Source organism: Eublepharis macularius, chromosome 12, assembly GCF_028583425.1.
Source record: "Eublepharis macularius isolate TG4126 chromosome 12, MPM_Emac_v1.0, whole genome shotgun sequence".
Lineage (NCBI taxonomy): Eukaryota > Metazoa > Chordata > Lepidosauria > Squamata > Eublepharidae > Eublepharis > Eublepharis macularius.
The window spans coordinates 60,760,176-60,783,402 of NC_072801.1; the positions used below are offsets into that span (position 1 = coordinate 60,760,176).

At 43.1% G+C, this 23,227-nt stretch overlaps 1 protein-coding gene across 1 annotated transcript in view; it reads right to left on the reverse strand.

The window, feature by feature from the left end:
- TNNT1 (troponin T1, slow skeletal type) overlaps nt 1–22,988 on the reverse strand; it is a 44,073-nt gene extending 21,085 nt beyond the window's left edge. The window contains exons 1-5 of the mRNA XM_054993292.1: nt 22,862–22,988; nt 12,082–12,132; nt 8,940–8,953; nt 8,240–8,263; nt 2,342–2,363 (exon numbers count right to left, since the gene is read on the reverse strand). Coding sequence (XP_054849267.1) covers nt 2,342–2,363; nt 8,240–8,263; nt 8,940–8,953; nt 12,082–12,110 — 89 coding nt within the window. The 5' untranslated portion in view covers nt 12,111–12,132; nt 22,862–22,988. The remainder of the gene's footprint in view (nt 1–2,341; nt 2,364–8,239; nt 8,264–8,939; nt 8,954–12,081; nt 12,133–22,861) is intronic.
- Between the last annotated feature and the right edge of the window lie 239 nt (nt 22,989–23,227).

The window sequence follows — 23,227 nt, forward strand, 5'->3', positions numbered from 1 at the left end:
TAAAGTGCAGTTAATATTAGAAATGGCTAACTGCAAAAAAAAAAAAATTAAGAGATTTTATCCAGCCATCACACCCCCTTGAGCTGTAAGAGCTAGAAAGAAGGGAGATTGTTTACAAATAATTTTTGAAGATTGCATGTCAAAAATCAGGATATCTGAGTGTTAATATATTGTCGAAGGCTTTCACGGCCGGAGAACGATGGTTGTCGTGGATTTTTCGGGCTGTATAGCCGTGGTCTTGGCATTGTAGTTCCTGACATTTTGCCAGCAGCTGTGGCTGGCATCTTCAGAGGTGTAGCACCAAAAGACAGAGATCTCTCAGTGTCACAGTGTGGAAAAAATGTTGGTTGGTCTTTTATATCTACTCAGGAGGGTTGGGGTTGGGCTGAGTCATCCTGTAAGAGTTTCCCAGGGTGTGGAATGCTAATGGAGGGAGGCTTCACTGTATCCTGAGGAGGTTCTTTTGCATATGGATTGGTGCTTGATGTGCTAATCTTCTCTGCAGGGCTATTGTCGGGTATAGAGTGTTTTGTTAGCCTGGTGTTTTTCAGGACTGGAAACCATGCTCTATTCATTCTTAAAGTCTCTTCTTTCCTGTTGAAATTGTGCTTATGCTTGTGAATTTCAGTGGCTTCCCTGTGCAGTCTGACAACGTAGTTGGAAGTGTTGTCAAGTATTTTAATGTCCTGGAATAGGATACTGTGTCTTGTTTGAGTTAGGCTATATTCAGCCACTGCTGATTTTTCAGGATGGCCAAGTCTGCAGTGTCTTTCATCTTCTTTTATTCTTGTCTGGATGCTACGCTTTGTGGTCCCGATGTAAACTTGTCCACAGCTGCAGGGTATACGGTATACTCCTGCAGAGGTAAGGGGGTCTCTACTGTCTTTTGCTGAACGTAGCATCTGTTGTATTTTTCTGGTGGGTCTGAATACCATTTGTAAGCTGTGCTTTTTCATAAGCTTTCCCATCTGATCAGTGATTCCTTTGATATATGGCAAAAACACTTTTCCTGTGGGAGACTGTTTTTCCTTAGTTGTTTGATTTATCCTGGGTTTACTCGCTCTTCTGATTTCATTTCTGGAGTAGCCATTTGCTTGAAGTGCGTGGTTTAGATGATTAATTTCCTCATTGAAAAAGTGCGGTTCACATATCCGTCTTGCACGGTCTACCAATGTTTTTATTATGCCTCTTTTCTGTCGAGGGTGGTGATTGGAGTTTTTGTGTAAGTACCGATCCGTGTGAGTTGGTTTCCTGTAGACCTTATCATTTGGAGCCATGGTGAGTAAGAATTGATGGAGTTTTTAAACCACCTCAACAATATCCACCTGAACATACAATTCACCATGGAGAGAGAAACCGAGGGTAAACTTCCATTTCTAGATACCTTGGTCATCCACAAAGCAAACTTTCAGTTAGGTCACAAGGTCTACAGAAAACCAACTCACACGGATCGGAATGAATAGAGCATGGTTTCCAGTCCTGAAAAACACCAGGCTAACAAAACACTCTATACCCGACAATAGCCCTGCAGAGAAGATTAGCACATCAAGCACCAATCCATATGCAAAAGAACCTCCTCAGGATACAGTGAAGCCTCCCTCCATTAGCATTCCACACCCTGGGAAACTCTTACAGGATGACTCAGCCCAACCCCAACCCTCCTGAGTAGATATAAATGACCTACCAACATCTTTTCCACACTGTGACACTGAGAGATCTCTGTCTTTTGGTGCTACACCTCTGAAGATGCCAGCCACAGCTGCTGGCAAAACTTCAGGAACTACAATGCCAAGACCACGGCTATACAGCCTGGAAAATCCACAACAACTATCTGAGTGTTAGTTTTGATTTTTGTGTTCAGTTGCCACCTTCCCCTCCTTGTCTCTGTGTCTCTAACAGCTGCATAATAGAAAGAGAAGAAAATTTGAGTCCAGTAGCACCTGAAAGACCAACAAGATTTTCTCCGGTATAAGCAATTGAAAGTCAAGCTGCCTTCATCAGATACAAGCCAGATACACTTCTATCTAACAAAGGGAGCTTGGCTCTCGAAAGGTGTCTTTAAGGTGCTACTGGACTCGAGTCTTGCTCTTCTACTGCAGCCCAGCTCAGGTACCCTCCTGAACCTGCATGATAGACCGTTTCTGAGCGTTTCCAAGAGAGATGCTTTCTCCCACTGTGGTATTTGAGTGGAATTTTCGCTCTTATAGAGGCACCAAATCTTTGCCAGAATGAAGGCGCCAAGTCTGTAGTTTTTTCTCTTAACGCAGCATTCTGACCCTCTGCATTCTGGCTCCCACCATAATGCACATCCTTCAGAAAATACCTGTTTACTCCCACTTACCTGGGCTTTGGGCGTTCCTCCTCTGTGAGAAAAAGAAGACAAAAAAAAGCTATTAGCAGGTAGAGAGCAGGCAGGCAGCTTTGAAGGACAAAAGGGTGTATGGGCCGTGCTAAGCAGCCTGCCCTGAACACTAGAAAAAATTCCCTGCCCCTCCTACTTTGTAGCAAATATTGGATATGGGTCTGAATATAAATAGAAGTGTTGGTAACAAGAAGAGGAGAAAAAAAGGAGGGAAAAGGAAAAAAGAACAAGTTAGAGAAATAATAATGTTGGTAAAGATGTTTTTCTGCTCCAGGTTTGTAGTCCATGCTGTTTCATTCATTACAAAACCATGAAATATCCTTAGGTATAAATTGGGCCTTGAGATTCATCATGTGATCATGAGCAGTGATTGCCTTGCATTGGAGTGATGCTCTAGGATTCTCTGAAAACTCTCTGGTTTTATCATTATGCTGATGTAATGACATCTAGGGTTGCCAGCAAGAGGCGACATAGGGAATCTGTAGTCTAAATAGGCTTTCCTCCCTAAACAGCTAGTAGAGATGTCTCCCACACAGGTTAATTATCCTCTATGCTGAAAGGAAGGGCCTTATTGGCCCTGAACCCCAAATGCAAGTAAGCTTACACAATGCAATAGTGAAGGCAATGGGAAGCACAAACGCCTTCTGGACTAAATAAATAGGGTGTTCGCCTATTGGTACTGCACCCCACCCCAACCACTTATGTCTCCTTAGCACATGAAGCAGAACAAACAGTAACTGCAGTCGGAGATACACTACAAGTCCTTGCCCAGGACAGGAGATTATTGTCTTAGTGAGCTGATTACTGCTGCAATCATGAGGATGCCTTCCTTGGAAGAAGCCCTGCTGAATAATATGGGATTACTTCCAAGTAGAACTGCATTGAATTGTTTCCTGTGGTACCTTCCACCAAATGGGAACATCAGGGAGGCCACTGCTGGAGGGAGTAGGGCTCAGACATGAGGACTAAAAGAGTACCTAGACTGAATTCTATTCAGTCATTTGCTCAACCATCTCTGCTGAGCACTCAGCTACAGGAAGTCTCTGTTGCAGCTGCTGTTCATTTCTCTTTACTGTCTCAGTGTCTCTCTTGACTCCCTACAGGCAACCAGGCAGGCCTTTCAACAGGTCAGCAGCAAGGATGTTACCTTCTCCCAGTGCAATGCTGACCATCAGCAAAGCAAACAGCACAAGCTGCGCCAGTACCCAGCAGGGTCCAGCTGTTGTCACCTGTTAAAGTTCCCTCCACCATTGACAGTGTTAAGTAAAAACAGTAACTGTTTTGGCTGTCTCAGCTGTCATGATAACTGCAAATACCATTTCCTATAATCTGTCTCTGCTATCTTCAGAAAGAGGCACAGGCTTCAGGAGGCAGAGGGTCTATATCTTGAAACACCATCAAGGGTGATAAGGCAGGCCCCATCTGTTTCCCTATTTACTGTGGGTGTCATAATAACCCAGAGCAAACTCACTGAATGAAGCCTACAGTTCAAATCAGCCTCTTTCCCTGCACGCTGATGTGTCAAAAAGGTGGCTCTTTGGGGAACGACAGATGCTCTGTGCCTGCACATTGTCCTATGGGTGGTCTTCATGGGAGAAACTGTAATGGCTTAGTGACTGCTGGGTTATGATTTGTGAATGTGCTACTTACAGTGATGTCTAGGGACCAACCTGTCATCACCTGTGCATTGAGTTATTCCTTCCATGGAAGGCTGATGTGAGGGAGTCATTGGCATGTAACATTACGATGAGCAGATGGCAGCAGAGTGATTGTACACAGAGCGATAGCAGAGTGACCATTTGTCGGTGCCGTTATGTTATCTCTTTTTTTAAAATGGTATCATTGCACTGTCTGCCCTTCTGCTAGGATTTGAACTGTGTTATGCTGATGTTAAGCTGGTATTTACGGCCACTGGCATGTGCATCATGTTGCACTGTAACTTGTCTTGCACTGTAACCTTTTCTGTTTTGCAGCCCAGAAAGTTGCTTGCAAGCCACACCTTGCCTATACGGTGTAAAGTTCTAGAATTAGCCTGGATGATCTGTATTTGGAATCTAACCCAGTTCCCAGGGTAAATTACAGGCACAAAATGGAAAAGAATATTCATGATCTGACATAAGCTTGGTCGCAGGCATGTCTATAGGTACTGGAAAATATCTATTCTCGCCATCTGGGATTAGATATGTTGCTTCCCATATAGACATGATGAGGGGGATGACACATGATCTCAGTGTAGATACATAGCGAGAACACAATATGTGCATGTATCAGAACATGTGAAGCACACAGAGAGCATCAGAAGCCCACAGATACATTTATGTATATATCAACAAATCTGCCGTGTTAGAAATGTGTGCACAACCTCTTCTTTTAGGGTGTGCAACGGGTGTGGGGGGGAAGCTTGGAAATCAGAAATATATGGTAGGAGCTGTTGTGGAAAGGGATAGTAGACAAGGTGAGGAATTTCAGATGGCTTTGGGCTGGGAAAAATGGACTCAACTAGATGGCAGTCAGGAACCGCATCTCATGTCTTCTTGGCATTACACGTCCGTTTGCTCATCAGTAGCATCCATCCATCCATCCATCCATCCATCCATCCATCCATCCATCCATCCATCCATCCATCCATCCATCCATCCATCCATCCATCCATCCATCCATCCATCCATCCATCCATCCATCCTACAAGACCACTTGTCCCTTCCCTATCCAACAGCTGGTTTCTAAAAAAGGTAACATGCAGCATGTGCCATACTGGAAGCTGTACTTAGTGACTCTGAAGATCTGCTCCCTAATTCCAATTTTTGGGAAGGTGGTGGAGAGGATGTTCTTTTCAGGGAACCTTGTCAAAATCCTTTTGATCATCTTCAGGTATCCTGCTGAGCTCTAGCATTCCAAACAGGTTCTCCAAGAATACACCACCTGCAGTCACTGTGGAGGTGTGGGTGTGAAGCTAATCACCACCTTTAAAATGGCAGGGCTAAGCTCTGCATTTTCTCCCCCTCCCCACTTTTGGGGACCTTTAAAAGGCTTCCCTCCCCCATCTAAGTCATGCTGTAGCTTTACAGCTTGGCACAGCCGGGAAAGGCAAAGGTCTTCCTATGGGCTTCCTAAAGGTATCTGGATTGCCATGGTGGAAAACAGGATGCTGGGCTAGATCGGTATTTAGTTTGACCAAGCATAGAAATTCTTATGGACACCTGCCCATCCACACTGGCAAGGGGGGTCTGGGAGAAAAAACAGCCAAGAAAAAGAGCCTTGGCCCTGCCTCCCCAGGAGGGACTGAGGGAGGGCAAATGAGCCTCCCCAGTGAGTCCTGTGCCACTCAGTTGGGCATGTCATTTCCCATGCAAGGCTCCTCAGGTGGGTGTCTCTTTCCCCACCTTGCACTTGGGGCTGGGGTGGACCCCATTGGCGGGGGGCAGCCTCCAAGCTGTTGGCCCACCAGGATTGTTCTGGTGGCCTCAATGGACAATCTGCCTCTGCACAATAGATATGCGCCTAATTCAAATTAACAGCAGAATTGAGCCTTATATCCATCATCCAGTTCCACAATTCCACCTAACCAAAAGTCCATTAAGCCATCTGGCTTCACCCATTGGGGGCTCTTCCTTTCTCTCCATAGCCCTATCTTAATTTATACCAAGCATCCATTGATCAAACTTCCACCCATCCACCCAAGACGGTATCCAAATGCCTCCCTTCATCTGCAACACACCATTTTTTTTTTGCTGAGAGACAGCAGGAGTGGGGAAGAGAAAAGAAAGAGTGGTGTCATTATACTTGCCCCTCTCCAGAATTTTTCCCCTTAAGGAAAAAGGAGGGAAGGAGGAATATACCTGGCTCAGCAGACGGATCAGGTTCTTCAACCACTGCAAACAACACACATCACAAGGTTGGGAGGGGGGAACAGAGATGGAGAAGGGGAGAGGATAGAGCAAGAGAGAGGGAAATTGTAGGGTACAGACCAAATCCAGGGAAGAAAGGAAAAGGCAGTTAGAACAATCTTTCTACAGGTCAAAAGGAGGCAGGATCATTAAAATTGTTACTCATTAGCAATGGGGAGGGAAACCCACTTTACCCACCATTCCCACACAATTCAGAGGAGCCACTAACCCCTTCGCTGACAGGAGCATGATGGGATCATGATGTTCCAGAAAAACTGGAGGTAGAAGCAGGGGAGTCAATAGGCACCATAGCATAAGAGTCGAACAACCAACTCCCTGCCATAGATTTTAAGAAAACAGCAGAGGTTTCCAAACATTTTTTAAAGGAGGGGAATTCTTTCCTCATCTTCTCATTTACCATGGAATTCCTGTGCTTTGTAGAATGGACATGGAGCAGGGGTCACTAGGGCAGTCGGGGGGGGGGGGTTTGTAGTTGTGAATTTCCTGCATTGTGCAGGGGGTTGGACTAGATGACCCTAGAGGTACCTTCCCACCCTATGATTCTATGATTCTAGAAGATTCTGTTCACCTTTATGTAAAAAAAGAACAGCTCATACTGTGTACTGTGCAGGGCTGTTGGTCCTTTGTGTCGCCGTGTGTGAAGAGGGCCTTGGTCTCTATACAGTGGAGTGATAGAATCCTGAAAAGCTGGAGTAAACGAAGAGTCTCTCTACTCAAGACATCTTACATGAGTACGATCAAGTGAAAGATCCTATACTTTTTCTCCCATTGTGGATACACATGCACTGCTAGGGAGACAAAGTACACCTGAATATAAGACTACAGAAAGTAAGTCACTTGAACATCCCCGTGTAAGAGTGTCTCTACACAAGACATCTTACATGGGGATGCTCAAGTGTAGGGAGATGCAATGTTATCTGGGAAGCCTAGTTTAAAAAGACAGAGACAAAGGCTCTGTCAATTTCACCTCTCTGCAGGAGATCACTCCTCAGAGGATTTGTTAATTTCATTTTGACCTCTGGGAAGGGGAGATGAAATCTACATTGCCGGGAAGGAGGAAGTGGGAACCCATTTTGTTTGCCTTCAGTGATATAACAATGTAGCCAAACAGGAAAGATTACTTAGATATCATCATAGATATCTATGTATAGGTAGATCTCATAATTTTTCCTTAAATCCCCTGCAAATACTTTTATCCTCTTCATGTCCCTCCTAAAAAATCCTCTCAAAGGAGGTGCTTTTGAAAGGATATAAAAATATTCATGAAGATCAGCTCTCTAAGGAAGTAATGTATGCCCTTTAGAATTGACACAAAGTGCACGTACTTTCAATCAGTATCCAAGTATCACAGCTCAGGGGAGAAATGCTGGTTATAAGCGAAAGGCAAAAGCAGCCACAGCCACCAGCAAGCACTGGTGGCCTGTTAGGCAATAAAATTAAATAAATGGTAAGTTATGAGGATGAATGAAATAGTCAGTTCAAGCAACGATGGACTGCAGATCATAAAGACTTTTGAAACCACATGAGCCCGAGTTATCCTACACTGAAATTGTTCTTATTACACATGACATCTAACATTTTAAAAACCCTATCAATTTAATGACAAGTATAAAAATAATAAATCTATTCTTCCTTTGAAGCTGAAAATCGAAAGAGGAGAAAAAACTATAATAAAGGAGCAAGAACCACTAAAAGAACAGAAACCGGAAATCTTGTGTTCACAGTTTCTGAGTTCCAGTCCATCTGACCACACTTCCGTCCCAGAAACAAGGTCTCTCTGATTCCTGTCTCCTGCTAGATCCCAGTTGCTTTTGGGAGAAGGAACAGCACTGGTTCAGAGACCATTCCTGATCTTCTAGCATTTAAGCCACCTCTTAACTCTGTTTAATTCTGGTTGGATTTCTGTTTATCTTTGGCCCAAAAAATATTTCTTGGGAAGAAAGAATAGACAAGGGTGATATCATCTCACCTTCTTCTTCAGGTTGTTCCTCTTCTTTGAGAAAGAGAGAGAGAGAGAGAGAGAGAAAGAAATACCAAGACAGAGAGTGAGACAGCGAGAGTGTTTTTCTTTGTGGGAAGGGAAGGGGAATCAACAGATATGGGATATTAATTTCCAGTTACAGTAAGTCAGGGATCAGCTTTGGAAGCAGATATGAGTTTGAAAATGTTCTTGGTGGTGGCTCATTTTTAAAGATAATCTTTTCTGCAGGTAGAAACGGGAATTGAAAAAGAAAAAGAGACATAATTCTAGAAAGGAAAGAGTGGGCTTGCTCGTTCTTGATCAGTAAAAATCCTATAAACCTGAAAAGTGAAGAAAATAATAATAATCCTTTGAATCCCACCAAACCATCAAAAATGAACTCATTGCACCTTTAAAGGAAAATGCATACAGACCACCCCCCAAAAAGCTGCAAAAATAAAGGGGAGGTAGTTAGGATCTTCTTGCAGTGAAAGGAAGTGCGTAAATTTGTATAAGCATTCATTCATTTCATAAATGACAGTAATCATAATAATTTCTCCATCCTAATCTGGGTCTTTAAGAAAAAGGAGCAGAAAACGTTCCCTAGCAAAAGACAGTCTATAAAAACAGAAGACACAATTTTAAAAAATTGGAAAAGATATCCTGTAATTGATCATGATTAATAATGGATAGTTTAGAAATCTCTTACCTTCTTGCTGCTCCCTGGTGTATGGAAGGAAATGGGGGTGGCAGGCGGAAAGACAGAGAGCAAGAGAAATGGTTAAACATTCATGCGCATCCATCCTTTCATGCTGGCCAAAGTCTATGAACACATTTACACTAGATAGTTAAACTATCTTGAAATAGGTTTGAAAACATTCAGTGATCAAGACATCTTCAAAAAAAGGCAGTAACCTCATAAGAACACTGCAGTTTTTTGGACAGATGTTCCTGATGCCTTCACTAAAGTTACCAGGAATAAACAGACTTAAAGTTCATTTAAATTTGCAGTGCAGACTTCCCTGATAGGACCCTATTCCTCAATGGGTGACCCATGGGCCAAGTTTGGACATCTGTACCTTTTCTTTCCATCATGGTTCCTCTTACTTCTTTCTCTGAGACCTAGGCTCAGCCACTGTGCTTTTATTGGATAATGCACAAATGCATGGAGAGTAAAAAGGTAAAGGTAGTCCCCTGTGCAAGTCCTGAGTCATTACTGACCCACGGGGGGACGTCGAATCACAACGTTTTCTTAGTAGACTTTTTGTTATGGGGTGGTTTGCCATTGCCTTCCCCAGTTAACTACACTTTACCCCCAGGAAACTGGGTACTCATTTTACCGACCTCGGAAGGATGGAAGGCTGAGTCAATCTTGAGCCAGATACCTTAATCCAGCTTCCACCAGGATCGAGCTCAGGTCATGAGCAGAGCTTGGGCTGCAGTACTGCAGCTTACCACTCTGTGCCACACGGCTCTTGTATCTTGAGGAAATTGACAGTGCAATCCTAAATAGAGTTAACACCTTTCAAAGTCTCTTGATATTGGGTAGAAATAAACATTATGGAGTACCTAGGGATGCTCAAGTGAACCTCATTTCATGTGTCCCCCCCTCCAACTTTCCATGCACTCACACTCACAGTCACATTTCAATTTCCTCTTTATTAATACATTCACGCATTTGATATCAGTTCCTCCGCAACTGCTAAAAGTACTCCAGTTTCCCCACATCCATTCATTGAAATGAAGATCATGACACTTCCTCACGCCTTAAAGAAACGCAAATTGGCAAGTCAAAAGAGCCTCACAGCAAAAACAGAGCTGAATTGGTGCTTTGCCCCCCGGAATCATGTGCAGATGCAATCACACAAAGGGAGCTCCCATGAAAGTGGCATTCACACGCACTGAGTAAGAACAGCCTGCACATGAATTGAGGACTATGCATACAATCCTGGACTTGAGCATCCCTAAGTACTTACAGGGCGAACCTAAGAAAAGTTACTCCAGTCTAAACCCACTGAAACCAAAGGGATTAGACTGGAGTAATTCTTCTTAGGATAGGACAGTGTATTACCACCCACTGATGGTCTTAGAAGACTGTAACTCTGCTTAGAATTGCACTAATAGAAGGTGGGATGGCATTATTGCAAGCACTAATGTGAAATACATGATAGCCTCCACTCCAGAGGAGATGATTGGTGGTGTTTGGCTGGCCTGCCCCAACAAATTGAATGGGACTATTGGTTGTTCTGTCACAAAAAATTGTCTTACTATTGGTCACCCAAAATGGTTGTATTCATGGAATGGTTTTTGAATGTAACATTTCCAATCTGTTTAAAATCCTGTAAATAGGTTTGTTTCCTCTTGGCTGGAAAAGTTTCAAAGAGTCAGTCAAATCAGAACATGATGAGGTATGATCTGGACCACAGTATGAAGAAGACTTCGTTATATTGATTCAAACACTCCAACGCCACTCACAAAGTTGTGTTCACCATGTAAATATAGCTGTGTGGAACATCGCTTCCTTATGAAGCGTTCTTTATAGAAATTGCCTCACCCTGTTGAGTTAATTCAGCCAATTCCTATCAGAGAGCAGGCCTAACAGAGCTGACCAGTGAAGATCTTCCCAGTGCTTCCTAGAAGGGCTGTCATACCTAGGCTTCCCAGATATACCACTGCAGTGGGAGAGCCCCCTCCCCCAGTTTCTGCCAACCTCCCCCCCCCCCATCGCTGCTCACCTGGCCAGTTGAGGGAAGAGGCCCTCGGTCTGAGGCATGTACGTAAAACACACACTTACCCGCCTATTGTTCTGGAAAATGATGTCATTTCCAGTGCAATGTGGAAGTGATGGGTTGCTCCAGGGACTGATTCTCTAAAAATTGGCCCCAACACTAATTTTTAGGCTATTTTTTATTTTATTTAAAAAGAAAAATAAAGAATGGACAGTAATACCGTGATAAACAGTGCATAGAATAATATAAACAAAATAAACATCAGTTACAGGAAAATAAAAAATAAAAAGGCTAATTTTTAGAGAATTGCCCTGATGCAATTCATCACTTCTGTATTGTGCTGAAACTGAAGTCATTTTCAGGCACAATGAGTGGGCATGGGGTAAGTACCCACTGCCCCTGTGTCCCAGTTTGGCCCCAGGGGACTTGGTGACACTGGTGGTCATACCAAAAGTTTCAGGGTTTTAGTCTTTGTCCCTGGGCCTTTAGGGGTAGGAGTGACATCTCAGGGTATGGGGGCAGAAGTTATTTTTATACTTAGCTAGGAAGTCAGACCATTTGCTCTATGCCATCACATGCATCAACTTCCATTCTGAGGCACAGACAGGCCATCCTCTGCCCCAACTATGCCTCGCTAAGCCCCACCCCCATTCCACGAGGGATTCACCTTCTGAGCTGCTGGGGGGCCACCTCATTAGCACCCAGCCCCAGGCACTAACCCCACACCCTAATCTCAGGGTCTGACCCAAGAGACACCTGACAGCCCAACCCCTTAGCAAGACAAGTGAGAGCCGTAGTGGTGTACTGTGTGCGCGTCAGAACCAAAACACAAAGTGCAATCAAATTTGAAACCGGGCACAATTCCAAAATTCGAATCTGCAATGTCATATATTTAAAAAATGTGGATTTCAAAATTATATTTTAAGGGATAATGTTAACTTGCCAAATTAAGTAATTAACATTTGGTTTTTCTAACATCCTTGAATCCAACAGTATCCTTAACAAGGAGTATCGAGTACATCAAATTAGAGAAATTTGAGTTTGCTTGAAATATTTCTGCCCCAAACTCTTTTTGAGTATTTGTGAGCGCACATTTGGGGCTACAATCCAGATATTACTTACTCCTCATATTCGACTTCTTCATCAGACATGGTGTTCGTTATTGGGTTTCACCTAGAAGAAAAGAATATAGAGTTCATGCTTTTGCAGATGGGGAATGTTGAAGAGTTATATTTCAGGAATTGTTTAGCAGTGAGAGATCTCCATTGTTAAATTAAATATGGCTATCTTTGATTTAATCAGCTTCGTTTTTTTTAAACACATCAGTTTCCCTTGAAGGCATTTCCAAACACAGCAAAAACAATTCACAGGCCAACATCTCTTGTTCCAGATCTCCCGCCAGGCAATTCTCTTGAGAGCCCATTCTAATTCCATCTGGAATCCCTTCTCCTTTTACGGTATGAAGTGCAGGCAGGGTCAGTGGGCAGACAAAGAAAGATTGTGATCAAAGGCAATAGGCTGGGAATCTCATAGCAAGACTTGCTGTAGAAGATATAATCCATCACAATCTATTTTTAATCTCTGAAGCGCTTGGTACGGAAGCGAACAGAAGCTCTACCCCATGTAAGAAGCAATGGCTTCTATCTGGGCACTGTGGAACTAAGCAGTAGCAATTGCCTCTCCCCCATTAATCTGCCATAGATTGAATCAGACCATTGTTCTATCAAGGTCAGTAATTCTCTGAGCAGCTCTTTGGAGTCTCAAACGAAGGTCTTTTCCACCAACAACGACCTGATCCTGTTAATTGGAGGTTACAGGAGTTGAACCAGGAACCCTCCATGTGAAAAACAGATGCTCTACCACTGATCCAGGGCCCCCTCCCAGTAAACAAACCCAATGAAACCTGGGCCGTTTTCACACTACTTACCCGCTCCCGGAACATTGCGAAACATCATGCAAAAAACACAGAAGATAGCGTCTTCTCGCGAGAGATTCGTGCGACGTCACGCAAAACTCTCATGAGAAGATGCTATCTTCCGCATTTTTTGCATGATGTTTCGCAATGTTCTGGGAGCAGGTAAGTAGTGTGAAAACGGCCCCGATGTGATATTTCAGTCCTTTGCCACTAAATTAGTTGTGGACTCTTCCCAGCCATACCTGCCAGAATTTTATCTGGTGAAGATAAATTCATGTATGTGTCATGGTGGCTGATAAGTTCCCCTGAAGAATTTTGTAAACCTTAATTTCAGAACAAAAGACATTAATTTCCCTCCAGCCTAGAAAATACCTGGATGCCATAATGGTGTGTATTTAAGCGAACAAATTATACAAATCTACCCCTCGAGAACTCTGACGGTAGTTCTCTGAGAAGGCGATTAGAGAAACTCTATCAGAAAAGTTTCAGCTTTCATCCATGATGAAAGTGAGTGGAATGGTTCAGGGCTTTTATGATCACCTTCAGCATCACCTTGCCAAAAGTTTGGTCTCCTTTTAAAGTAGTGTGGCTCATTACCCACCAAATTCAGTGGAGTGGTGGGTTGCATTGTGTACGGAGAGCATTTCTCTTTTTGATTACTTTATTTCAAAAAGATTCCAAAAAACAAAAGCTGTGTAATATCTTTTATTAGATTATTAGATGGTGGTGGAAGGTGCAGTCAAGTTGCAGTCAATTTGTGGCAACCCCATGGAATTTTCAATGCAAAAGACAAACAGAGGTATTTTGCTATTGTAAAATGTCTTGTGTATTTCCACCTTGTGTGACCCTGGACTTCTTTGTGGTCTTCTGTCCAAGTACTAACCAGAGCCAACCCAGCGCAGCTTCTGAGATCTAACAAGATCTAAGTCAGGGCCTTTTATTAGGATGAACCAAAAATAAAACAAAACAGCATGCAAGCTTTTGAGTTACACAGAACTCTGCACCAGCTGGCTATTAAACAACAAAAAAAGAAAAAAGAGGGGGAAATGATGTCTCAGGCCACTGTGTTAAGGCCTCTGTGTTGCATCTTCTGGTCGAGATTCAGCAGATTAGGTGGAGCTGGTTTCAATTTGTACTCAGTATCGCCCTGCACTGCCAAATCTAATTAAGTCCTCAGAACAAAAGGCAGGCATTAACATCATAGCCCGAAATATCTCCACCTTCCTTTTTGGTTCTTAATATCCAGCTTGATAAAAAGTTCTGGACAACTCAAAAGTTTGTAAATTGGTTTGTGTTATTGGGTTCTAATAAAGGATTTCACATCGATGTATTGTCGAAGGCTTTCACATCGCTTTTTGATCTAGATTTTTTTTCAGCAAGTCACCATAACTACTTCCAGTTTCTTTCTTCCAGAAGCTATTCTGCACATTTAAATTAAAGCTAACCTTGTTCTCTAACCCAGAATGAATTTGTTTACCCAGGGTTTATTTGTTCTCTCAGTCATAGCTGTATCTATGAAAAGAGATTAGATTTTATACGTAAATTTATAATGTAAGATTAACTGCTTCAGTTGCATGGATTCCCTCCAAAGAGGCAGAGAACACGTCCTCTAATGCTACACACATGCAATAATGTTGGTGTGTGTCTTAATTTAGAACAATGACCCATGCCTATTTCCAAATTCACATTTGATGAAGAAGACTGAATAGTAAACCGAGTAATGTTTCTAAATATTGGTTTCTCCAGTGCTACATTGAGAAATGAAACAGAAATACCTTGTAAAGTATGTTCTAGAGGTTGGATTCTCCAGTGGCTGTAAAGTCAAATCAGGATGTGAAACAGGACGTACATCACAGACCATGATAATGTGTTTTTTTTCCCTGGAGATTTGGAGAGATCATCCACTGAAGAAGTACAAGTGATACTTTCGTACCACTTCCACCACTACATTCGGCTTAGTGATGATGACCAGCAAAATAAATGCCACAGTCCGTACTTGTTTTATGGACATTTGCATATTCAGTAAGAAGTATTCACCCATTCACTACTTTTCAACCATCAGGATTATGACTACAGTATGATTTTAAAGTGGTGTTCATTTCATTTAACCTTGACTTGGATAGCCCAGGTGAGCCTGATCTCATCAGATCTCAGAAGCTAAGCGAGATCAGCCTTGGTTAGTAATTGGACTGGAGACCTCCAGTAAAGACCAGGGTTGCAGAGGCAGGCCATGGCAAACCATCTCGGTTAGTCTCTGGCCATGAAAATCCTGCCAGGAGTCGCCACAAATCAGATATGACTTGAGGGCAGGATTTCATTTTCAAGGTTGATAAAGTGTGGATTGGCTGTGACTTCCCAGGAAAAAAGAAATTGGCATTGTGGGGGAAATTGACAGTAGTGTGCTGTGGAAGGGGAAAAGTCAGAATCAGCATTAGGAATGATGAAAGAAGTGAAAATCTATAATCTGTGGGGTAGCCACATTCTGCTTGGCCTTCTGGAAAATCTTACCACAGAGCTAGAAAAGGGTTGGGAATGGGAACTAAAGATGGTCAAAGGTTGGAGAAATATTTTTGGCAAGGAATGATTAAAGAATTTGGTATGTGTATCAGAGTTAAAAACTATGGGGTCTGGCATCTGATCCAGCCAGTTTTTCACTTAGTCTCACCAAATCCCCCTGCATATTATAGCCCCCATTCCACATGACTTTGGTTCTTGCAGGTCTAAGGATCCTAGCATAGCCTTTTTGGGTGGTCAGCGGGGACCCTTCCTGCCTTTTTTGCCAGTCAAAAAGCTGGTTGGATCAGACTCAGAAAGAGTGGAATAGAGATAGATCTTTTGGGGGGGGGGGTTACCGATGAAGGTCATTAACTACAGCTTAAGATCAAAGAAAGAATTTCTTTACATTGTATGTCATTTATTTATAGAATTTGCTTCCACAAAATTTAATAATGATCATTAGTTTGCTATTTTTTTTTCAAAAAACGCCTTATGAAAGCTAGAGCTTATGTGTGTTGTGTGCCATCAAGTTGCAACCGACTTATGGAGACCCCAACAAGGGGCTTTCAAGGCAGGTGAGAAGCAGAGGTGATTCACCATTGCCTCCCTCTGCAGAGGCTTCTTTGGTGGTTTCTCATTCAAGTACTGAGCCTGCTTATCTTCTGAGATCTAAAGAAACAGGGCTATATCATGCTGCCTTCCCTTCACCATTTAAATATTAGCCATAATGAAACAAAACCTCCACATACAGAATCCGTATACCTCTGAATGTGAGGTGTGGAGTGCAATCAACAGGGCTGTTAATCTTTGCGCTCTGCTTATGAGCATCGAGAGGCATCTAATGGGTTATTGTTGCATGCAGGATGCTGGACTCAATGGATCTCTGATCTGATCCAGCAGGACTCTCCTTCTTCTAAGTGATAATTGAGCCATATTCTCTAGAGCACGATTTGATGCATTCCCCTCTGCAGTTTTGCATGGGAGATTCTCCCGCCTGCCTTTGCAGCAGCGGTGTTGTCCCTGTTCAAATAAAGTGGTCGAAAATATCACACGCATACTTTTGTACAGTGAATTCTATCAAGAAGAAAGGATACAATTAATTATCCCACTACTCTATAGATTTAAACCATTCGAGTATTACATGGATTTTAGGCCCGAAACCCTTTGGGTATACCTTTTAGAGGATGGCCAGAGAACTGTATCTTACACAGTTGCAAAATTCTGTGTGACAGCACTCAGAAAGCGGTATCATTTGACGAAGGAAACGTCAATTGCTGGGAAGTGAATTAACAAAGTGAGTGAGTTTTTACTGTTATATATATATAACATATATATGATTTTATCTTTTCTGTATTTACCCATTTTAAGTATTTAAAAACTGTTCTTTTTATCTGTATTTTACTTGGCTGGTCTTGTGACCGTAATAAACCCTTTGATTGATTGATTGATTGATTGATTGATTGATTGATTGATTGATTGATTGATTGATTGATTGATTGATTGACTGAATTGAGCCATATCGTTAGCAGCACGCCTTATCCTTTCAAAGACTTACAGTTTTCAGCTTTCTTGGATGGAGGCCATATAAACTAGTTCGTCATTCTAACAAAATCCACATTTCAAAGCCTGACCTCTGCCATACATTCAGTAATGTCCCACCATGATCAAGTCGCCGGTCTCACATCTGTATAATGGGAGTAAGAGCAACCTGCTTCATAGGATTATTGTGAGGGGACGGGGCTCAGAGGCAGAGCATCTGCTTGGCGTGCGGAAGATCCCAGGTTCAATCCCCAACATCTCCAGGTAAAAGGATCTGTGAGCAGGTGATGTGAATGATCTCTACCGGAAGATATAATTATATATGTATTATTATATTACTGTTTATTGATAGTATATATTGATCTTTTGCTTGCACTTATAGCACTTTGCACTTTCTTACAAATTGGATATATACAGTAAATGTGTGGTTGACATATCCTAAGCCAGGAGTTCTGGCATGAACCCTCACCCCAAAGCAATGATGTCACTTCCAGGTTCATGCCACAAATGACATTGCACATTAAAGCAATGGTGATTTCCAGGGGTCATTTCATGGAAAAAGAGCTGGAGTAACTCATTAGCATGACTCATTAGCATAACTCATTAGCATATGCCACACTCCTTGCAATCACTGGAAGTGTGTCATTAGCATAACTAATATGCATATGCCACCCCCCCCTGACATCACCTATCCTGGCTGTTTTGGACCCAATCCTGGCAATTCAGGGCCGAAATTGGCCCCAAAATGGCATAAAGGTTCTGAAAATGGCTGAAAAGGGTCCCCAAATGGTCAGGATCAGGCCGCTGCTGAGTGGGAGAGTGATCCACCACCCATCAGAGGCCTGATCTAGGCCATTTCAGCCCCAATCCAGGCTGAAATGGGCCCAAAATGGCTGAGAGTCAGTTGGGCGGGGCCACCTGACATGTGACCTCTTTGGGGAATTGCTGGAACTGCGTTCCAGCATGTTCCCCCTCGAAATGAACCCTGGTGATTTCCCCAATATTTCCCCACCACTGCCCTACAGAGAGGCCATGGGAGTTGGTAGAAGCTGAGGACCCAGTTTATGTGGCATGCTGGGTGTGTGCTAAGTAACTCAGAAAACTTCAACTTGCTGGTTTGTCTCTCATTTAAGGGGTGCCGAGGCACAGCACTGACTCTCTCGTAATATCCTTCCAGAAAAAGCAGTCCCAATTTGGTGTCGACTGGAACATTCCTCAGACTTTGGGCCTGTTCTGAGGGGCATTCAGGGGCCTCATTTTCATGTCCTTCCTGTGTCCTTCAGAGCTTTCTTTGACACAACCGAGGTACTAGCAGTATGAGCATTCTCATTCCGAACAGCTGTGGTAAAAGGTTACAGATATTTTGGAAGCCTCTCCAGGCCTATTGTCTCTCAGTGTCTCATTTGAATCCGCTCCCTCCCTACCATATTTTAAAATAACCTTCAGCAGCCCGGGGTGGCATCCAACTCAGAGCTGTCCTCCCCTGTTTATTCCCTCCTGCATGTGCCTCCCCACAGCATTCACTGCCATGCCAAGCAAGTTTACCAATGGAAACTTTCTCAGACATTCTCTAACAAGCAAGTCACATTTTTATAAACGCAAATGTTATCTTCAATGACGCTTTTCTTCCGACATCCGGGAAGCAAGTCCAGGTTAATGTATGTTTGCCAGGTAAATTGACCTGAGAAGTTTGGTGACTATTTGACCACTCATTTATAGGCAAACTTTATTATCTTCCTGTTACTACTAGCTTGCTGCTGAGCTGGCATGCCACACATGCCAACAATAGCACCAGAAAGCTTCTTCCTGTGTTCTGATTCAATGAGAGATACAGAGGGATTGAAGTTATCACTTGAACAAACCAAATGACCATAATGAAATCAGCCCATATTAGATTAAAGAAAGGAGTCAAACAGTACAACCCTAAGCAAAGCTATCAGTGATTCCAGCTCATGGACTTCATGGGCTTAGAAGAAAGGTCTTAATTCTGTTTAGGACTGCAATGTTCCACTAGGAACATCAGAGAGGGTGAAGATCATGGCAGCTTCCCCTGTTTTCCCATGAAGAAGACTGTCCCTTTCCTTGTCATTGCCACAGCTAATGCAGAGGCATTTGCTCTGGCAACAGAGCACCCATGCGGAACTTTTAATGCACACTCTCTTCTATCAGCCACCTTTCCCCCATATTCCCTCCATGTATCCAATGCACCAACAGAGGGCTTTTAAAAACAATGGTAATCATTGTTGTGCTATAGCGCAATAATGTTATAATGCTCTATTACCACTCTGACCTGGATGGTCCAGGCTAACATGGGTCAAATCCACATTACTCATTCTAAGTCGCATGTTCCCACCATTCCCCACGCAATCCCGAGTGCCGGTCACATTACCTCATTAAACAGATGCATTTCATTCGCGTTTCTCCCGAATATGTGGTCACAGGTTTTCAACGGGAGTTTCACGGTGGCCGTGAATGGGCCAATGCGCAATTTACGCATTTTTTAAACCCCCCCCCCTTCCTGTCTCTCCGGCCGTTCCGAGAGTTCCTATTGGCTGATTCAACTTGCAAGTGCTCCGTAGTCTGCAAAAGACTGTTTTTGACTTCATAGCATTGGATTTATTGATTATGCTGTTTCTGAATCAAAACTGGTAGTTTGAAAAATCATTTTGGGGTGAATCCATCCTCAGAACGGACTCGCGAAACTTCCTTTTTAACTGTTGTTTATTTTTTAAATTTTATATTACTGTAATATCGAAATTACAAAATATCGAAATAATGACACTCCAAGGAAGTGAAACTTCAGTAAAATTCAGGCACTGAACTGTCCTGCATAGGAAATGCCCACGAAAGCTTCCCACATGCTTCCAAGGCTGATTCCACACACGTTGGATAATCCACTTTCAATACTCTTTAGTGAAGATTTGAAACTGATTTTCCATGTGTGGAACAAAAAATCCACTTCTAAAGGATTACGAAAGTGCATTGAAAGTGCACTATTCAACGTGTGTGGAAATGGCCCAAATTTCCAAAAAAGAAACGGGAGAGAGCCATCAGTGCTGTCAGTGGGGGAAAGAGAGGCATCATTATCTTCAATGATGTTTCTTTATAAGGCAAGATCGAAATAACGGAAAAGTGCGCTCAAAAAAATAAAAAAAAATGGGCGGGAAAAAAAGGTCCCGCCCCAAAAAGCGGTTTTCGAGCGGCCGTGTGACCGGAGGGACGCGCGAGAAAGACGGATTGGAAGCAGGAATGTGAACGAAGAGGAAAAAATCGCAGATTGGAGGCAAACGAAAGATATCCGATAAACATGCGGGTAATGTCAGATCTCAGAAGCTAAGCAGGGCCAGACCTGGGTAGTGCTTGGATAGGAGCCCACCAAGGAAGTCTAGGGTTGCAACTCAGAGGCAGGCAATGGCGAGCCACCTCTGAATGTCCTCAGGGTCAGCTGGCGGGGGGTGGGGGGAAGAGAACTATTTCCTTTATCTACTAGTTTCTACATGTTCCAAGCTCTTTCATTAATATGAAAAACGTAAGTGTCAGAGTTTTTGTTGTGGCTCAAACTGCTGCAATTTGGAAGACAAAGTGGAGACCACCTCCTAGTTTGGTGTAGTAGATAAGAGCATGGGACTCTAATCTGGAGAACGGGGTTTGATTCCTCACTCCTCCACTTGAAGCGAGCTTAGTGACCTTGGGTCAGTCACAGCTCTCTCAGAGCTCTCTCAGCCCAACCCACCTCACAGGGTGATTATTGTTGTGGGGTAATAATGACATACTTTGTAAACCTCTCTGAGTGGGCATTAAGTTGTCCTGAAGGGTGGTATATAAATCAAATGTTGTTGTTATGATGATGAGGATGAGGATGAGGATGCAGCCTAATACTTAGTATTTAAGTGGGTTTTAGATAGTTTCTACTAAGCATTTTGCTCACATAATGACCATGCTCCTTACAACAATCCTGGAAGGTAGGCCTTGTCAGAGACAGCTGGTTCCAAAATAACAACAGCTAAGTTATATTACAAACGATAATACTAATGACAAGATAAAATGCATGTGTTTACACAGTGTGTTTCAAGCATTCAAAGAGGTTCCATGCACTTAGCTCAGTAATCCTGATGAAAATCCTGTGAAAGGTTCATTGGTATTGCTAATCTTTTATTTTAGGAGGAAGGCAGCCAAGCCCGAGAGATGGTTGATTTTGGCCATCTAGGGAATCCTAAGCAGGTCTACTCAGACGTAAGTGCTATTTTATTCAGTGGGGCTTACATCCAGGAAAATGTTCTTAGGATTGAAACCCAGTGACTTTGTGGACGAGTTGTGGCTTACAGTTTTTTACTGGTCAAGATGGGGGCAGCCATCTTGAGTCTGCCACTTCATGATTAAAGGGGGGTGGGGGGTGGCTCTACTTTTTCATGAAAAGGAGGGAACGAGTGAGGGAAACTTCTCTGACATACTTTCCTCCTCAGCATAGCTCATTTCTAGTATCAGAGCAGGACTGAAAGAAGTGTGCTTTTAGCAATGTGAGGTAAGCCAAGACATAGTTTAGCTCCCCTCACAAGCATGCCCTGTAGACAATAGACTATTGTTCCCCACTTTGTACCGGAATAGGGCAAAGACATGAAACAAATATATAATGGCATCATCACATCTCATTTGGCCCTTAGCCAGTGTGTTATACTTGTTCACCTAAAATAGTAGAACAGTGGACAGAGTAAGAGCCAAACTAGATGTCAGAGCAGCCATGGGACCAACCTGTGGCTGCTGATGTCATTTGAGAGGAGAATTTAGCCACTTAAATATTGCAATGAGGGCTCACCTGTGGTGTGGGAGTACCATGTGACACAAAACTGCATGGTGCCACCATGCTGTGGGCCCTTGCAGCAATTTTTAAATGAACAAATTCTCCTCTAAAATGGTTGGACCTGTGGCTGCTGTAATGTGTAGTCTGGCCCTAAGCACAAGCTTTTCCTGAACTGTTCTCCAGCCTCAAACCTATGCACCAAAGGTTTTTTTAAGTTAAAAAAATGTTATCAGTTGAATTTGCTTATTTCATAGTGAGCCGTCTATAAGAATTGACGACTAGTTACCTGAACAGGTGTCAACCAAAAGATTGCTGTTTCAAGGCTCAAGAGTCACTCCTGATAGTATCTGAAATGGAAAAGAGGCTTTCTAACACCCCAGGCTGCTCAGTCGTGTCCCCTTCTCCCACTGCTGCCTTTGAGTGCAGGCTGCCTGTATGGGTGGGTTAATGGGACTGTTTCTGAGACTTAATCTGAGGTTGAATATCCAAATATTAAAGCATCTGCAGGGTACGTGAAGTCAACATGACTTTGAAAGATGTGACATCTCTTAAAATGAATGTGAGAACTCACATTTTGTCCAGAAACCTAACTCTCAGCAATGCCTAAGACATACAATCGCACAGTACAGAGGACCGCCCCCTCCCCGCCCCAACCCCAGTAGCTCATTCATGCTCAAAATTATCTGTCTTTCACCTTCTATTATTGATCTGATTGTTCTAAGGCTGACAGGGGAAAAAAATCAAAACAGCTCCTTGGCCCAAACCCTACTACGCCTGAGGTCAAATGATTGGGCATGGTATTAGAGGTGATAAAAGTTTGGGGGAAGGATTTTGAATGAGTTTTGAGAAGATGAGCTGGGGAAATAAGAAGGGTGAAATAGAATCCAGTTAGATCCGTGAAATCTAAAGAGAGAGGGCTTAAAGACGGAAGTCGGAGTATGAAAGAGAAAAATGTTTTTGGGGGGGGGGGGGTTGGCTTCAAATGCATACATGGCTATGTCAAGCACAGTTGTGTGTCTTCATAATAATAATCACAAATTATCTCAGCATCTATTCTTTCCAAATGCTTACTCCTGCACCCCTGTTACACAGAGCAAAAACTCTCCCCAGAAACATTGCAGGTACCCCAAACATTTCCCCAAAGTTTGCCTCACCTGCAGATGGACAGGTCAGAGATATCCCTCTCTCCCTTAGCAGGCGCTGGCAGCTCCCGAGGCAAGGGTAGGGGCTGTGTGAGTCCTTATAATGGGGTAACCAGACACCTCTCCCCCCACCAACATTTGTATGAAGTGATTTGTTGAGAGGAGAGTGACACTAATATGAGTTCATCTGCACATTCCTAGGACAGAATGTTCACTTTTATAGCAAGCTAAAGAAGGACCGAGGGGTGGTCCCAAAAGTGATACTCGCTTTCAGGGAGGCAAGGAGAATTGGGGCTGGTTCCAATGAGACCACAGGATCTGACTTGTATTAAAAATTGCTCACACCGGCCGACCACTCATTTCAACAGTGAAACTCAG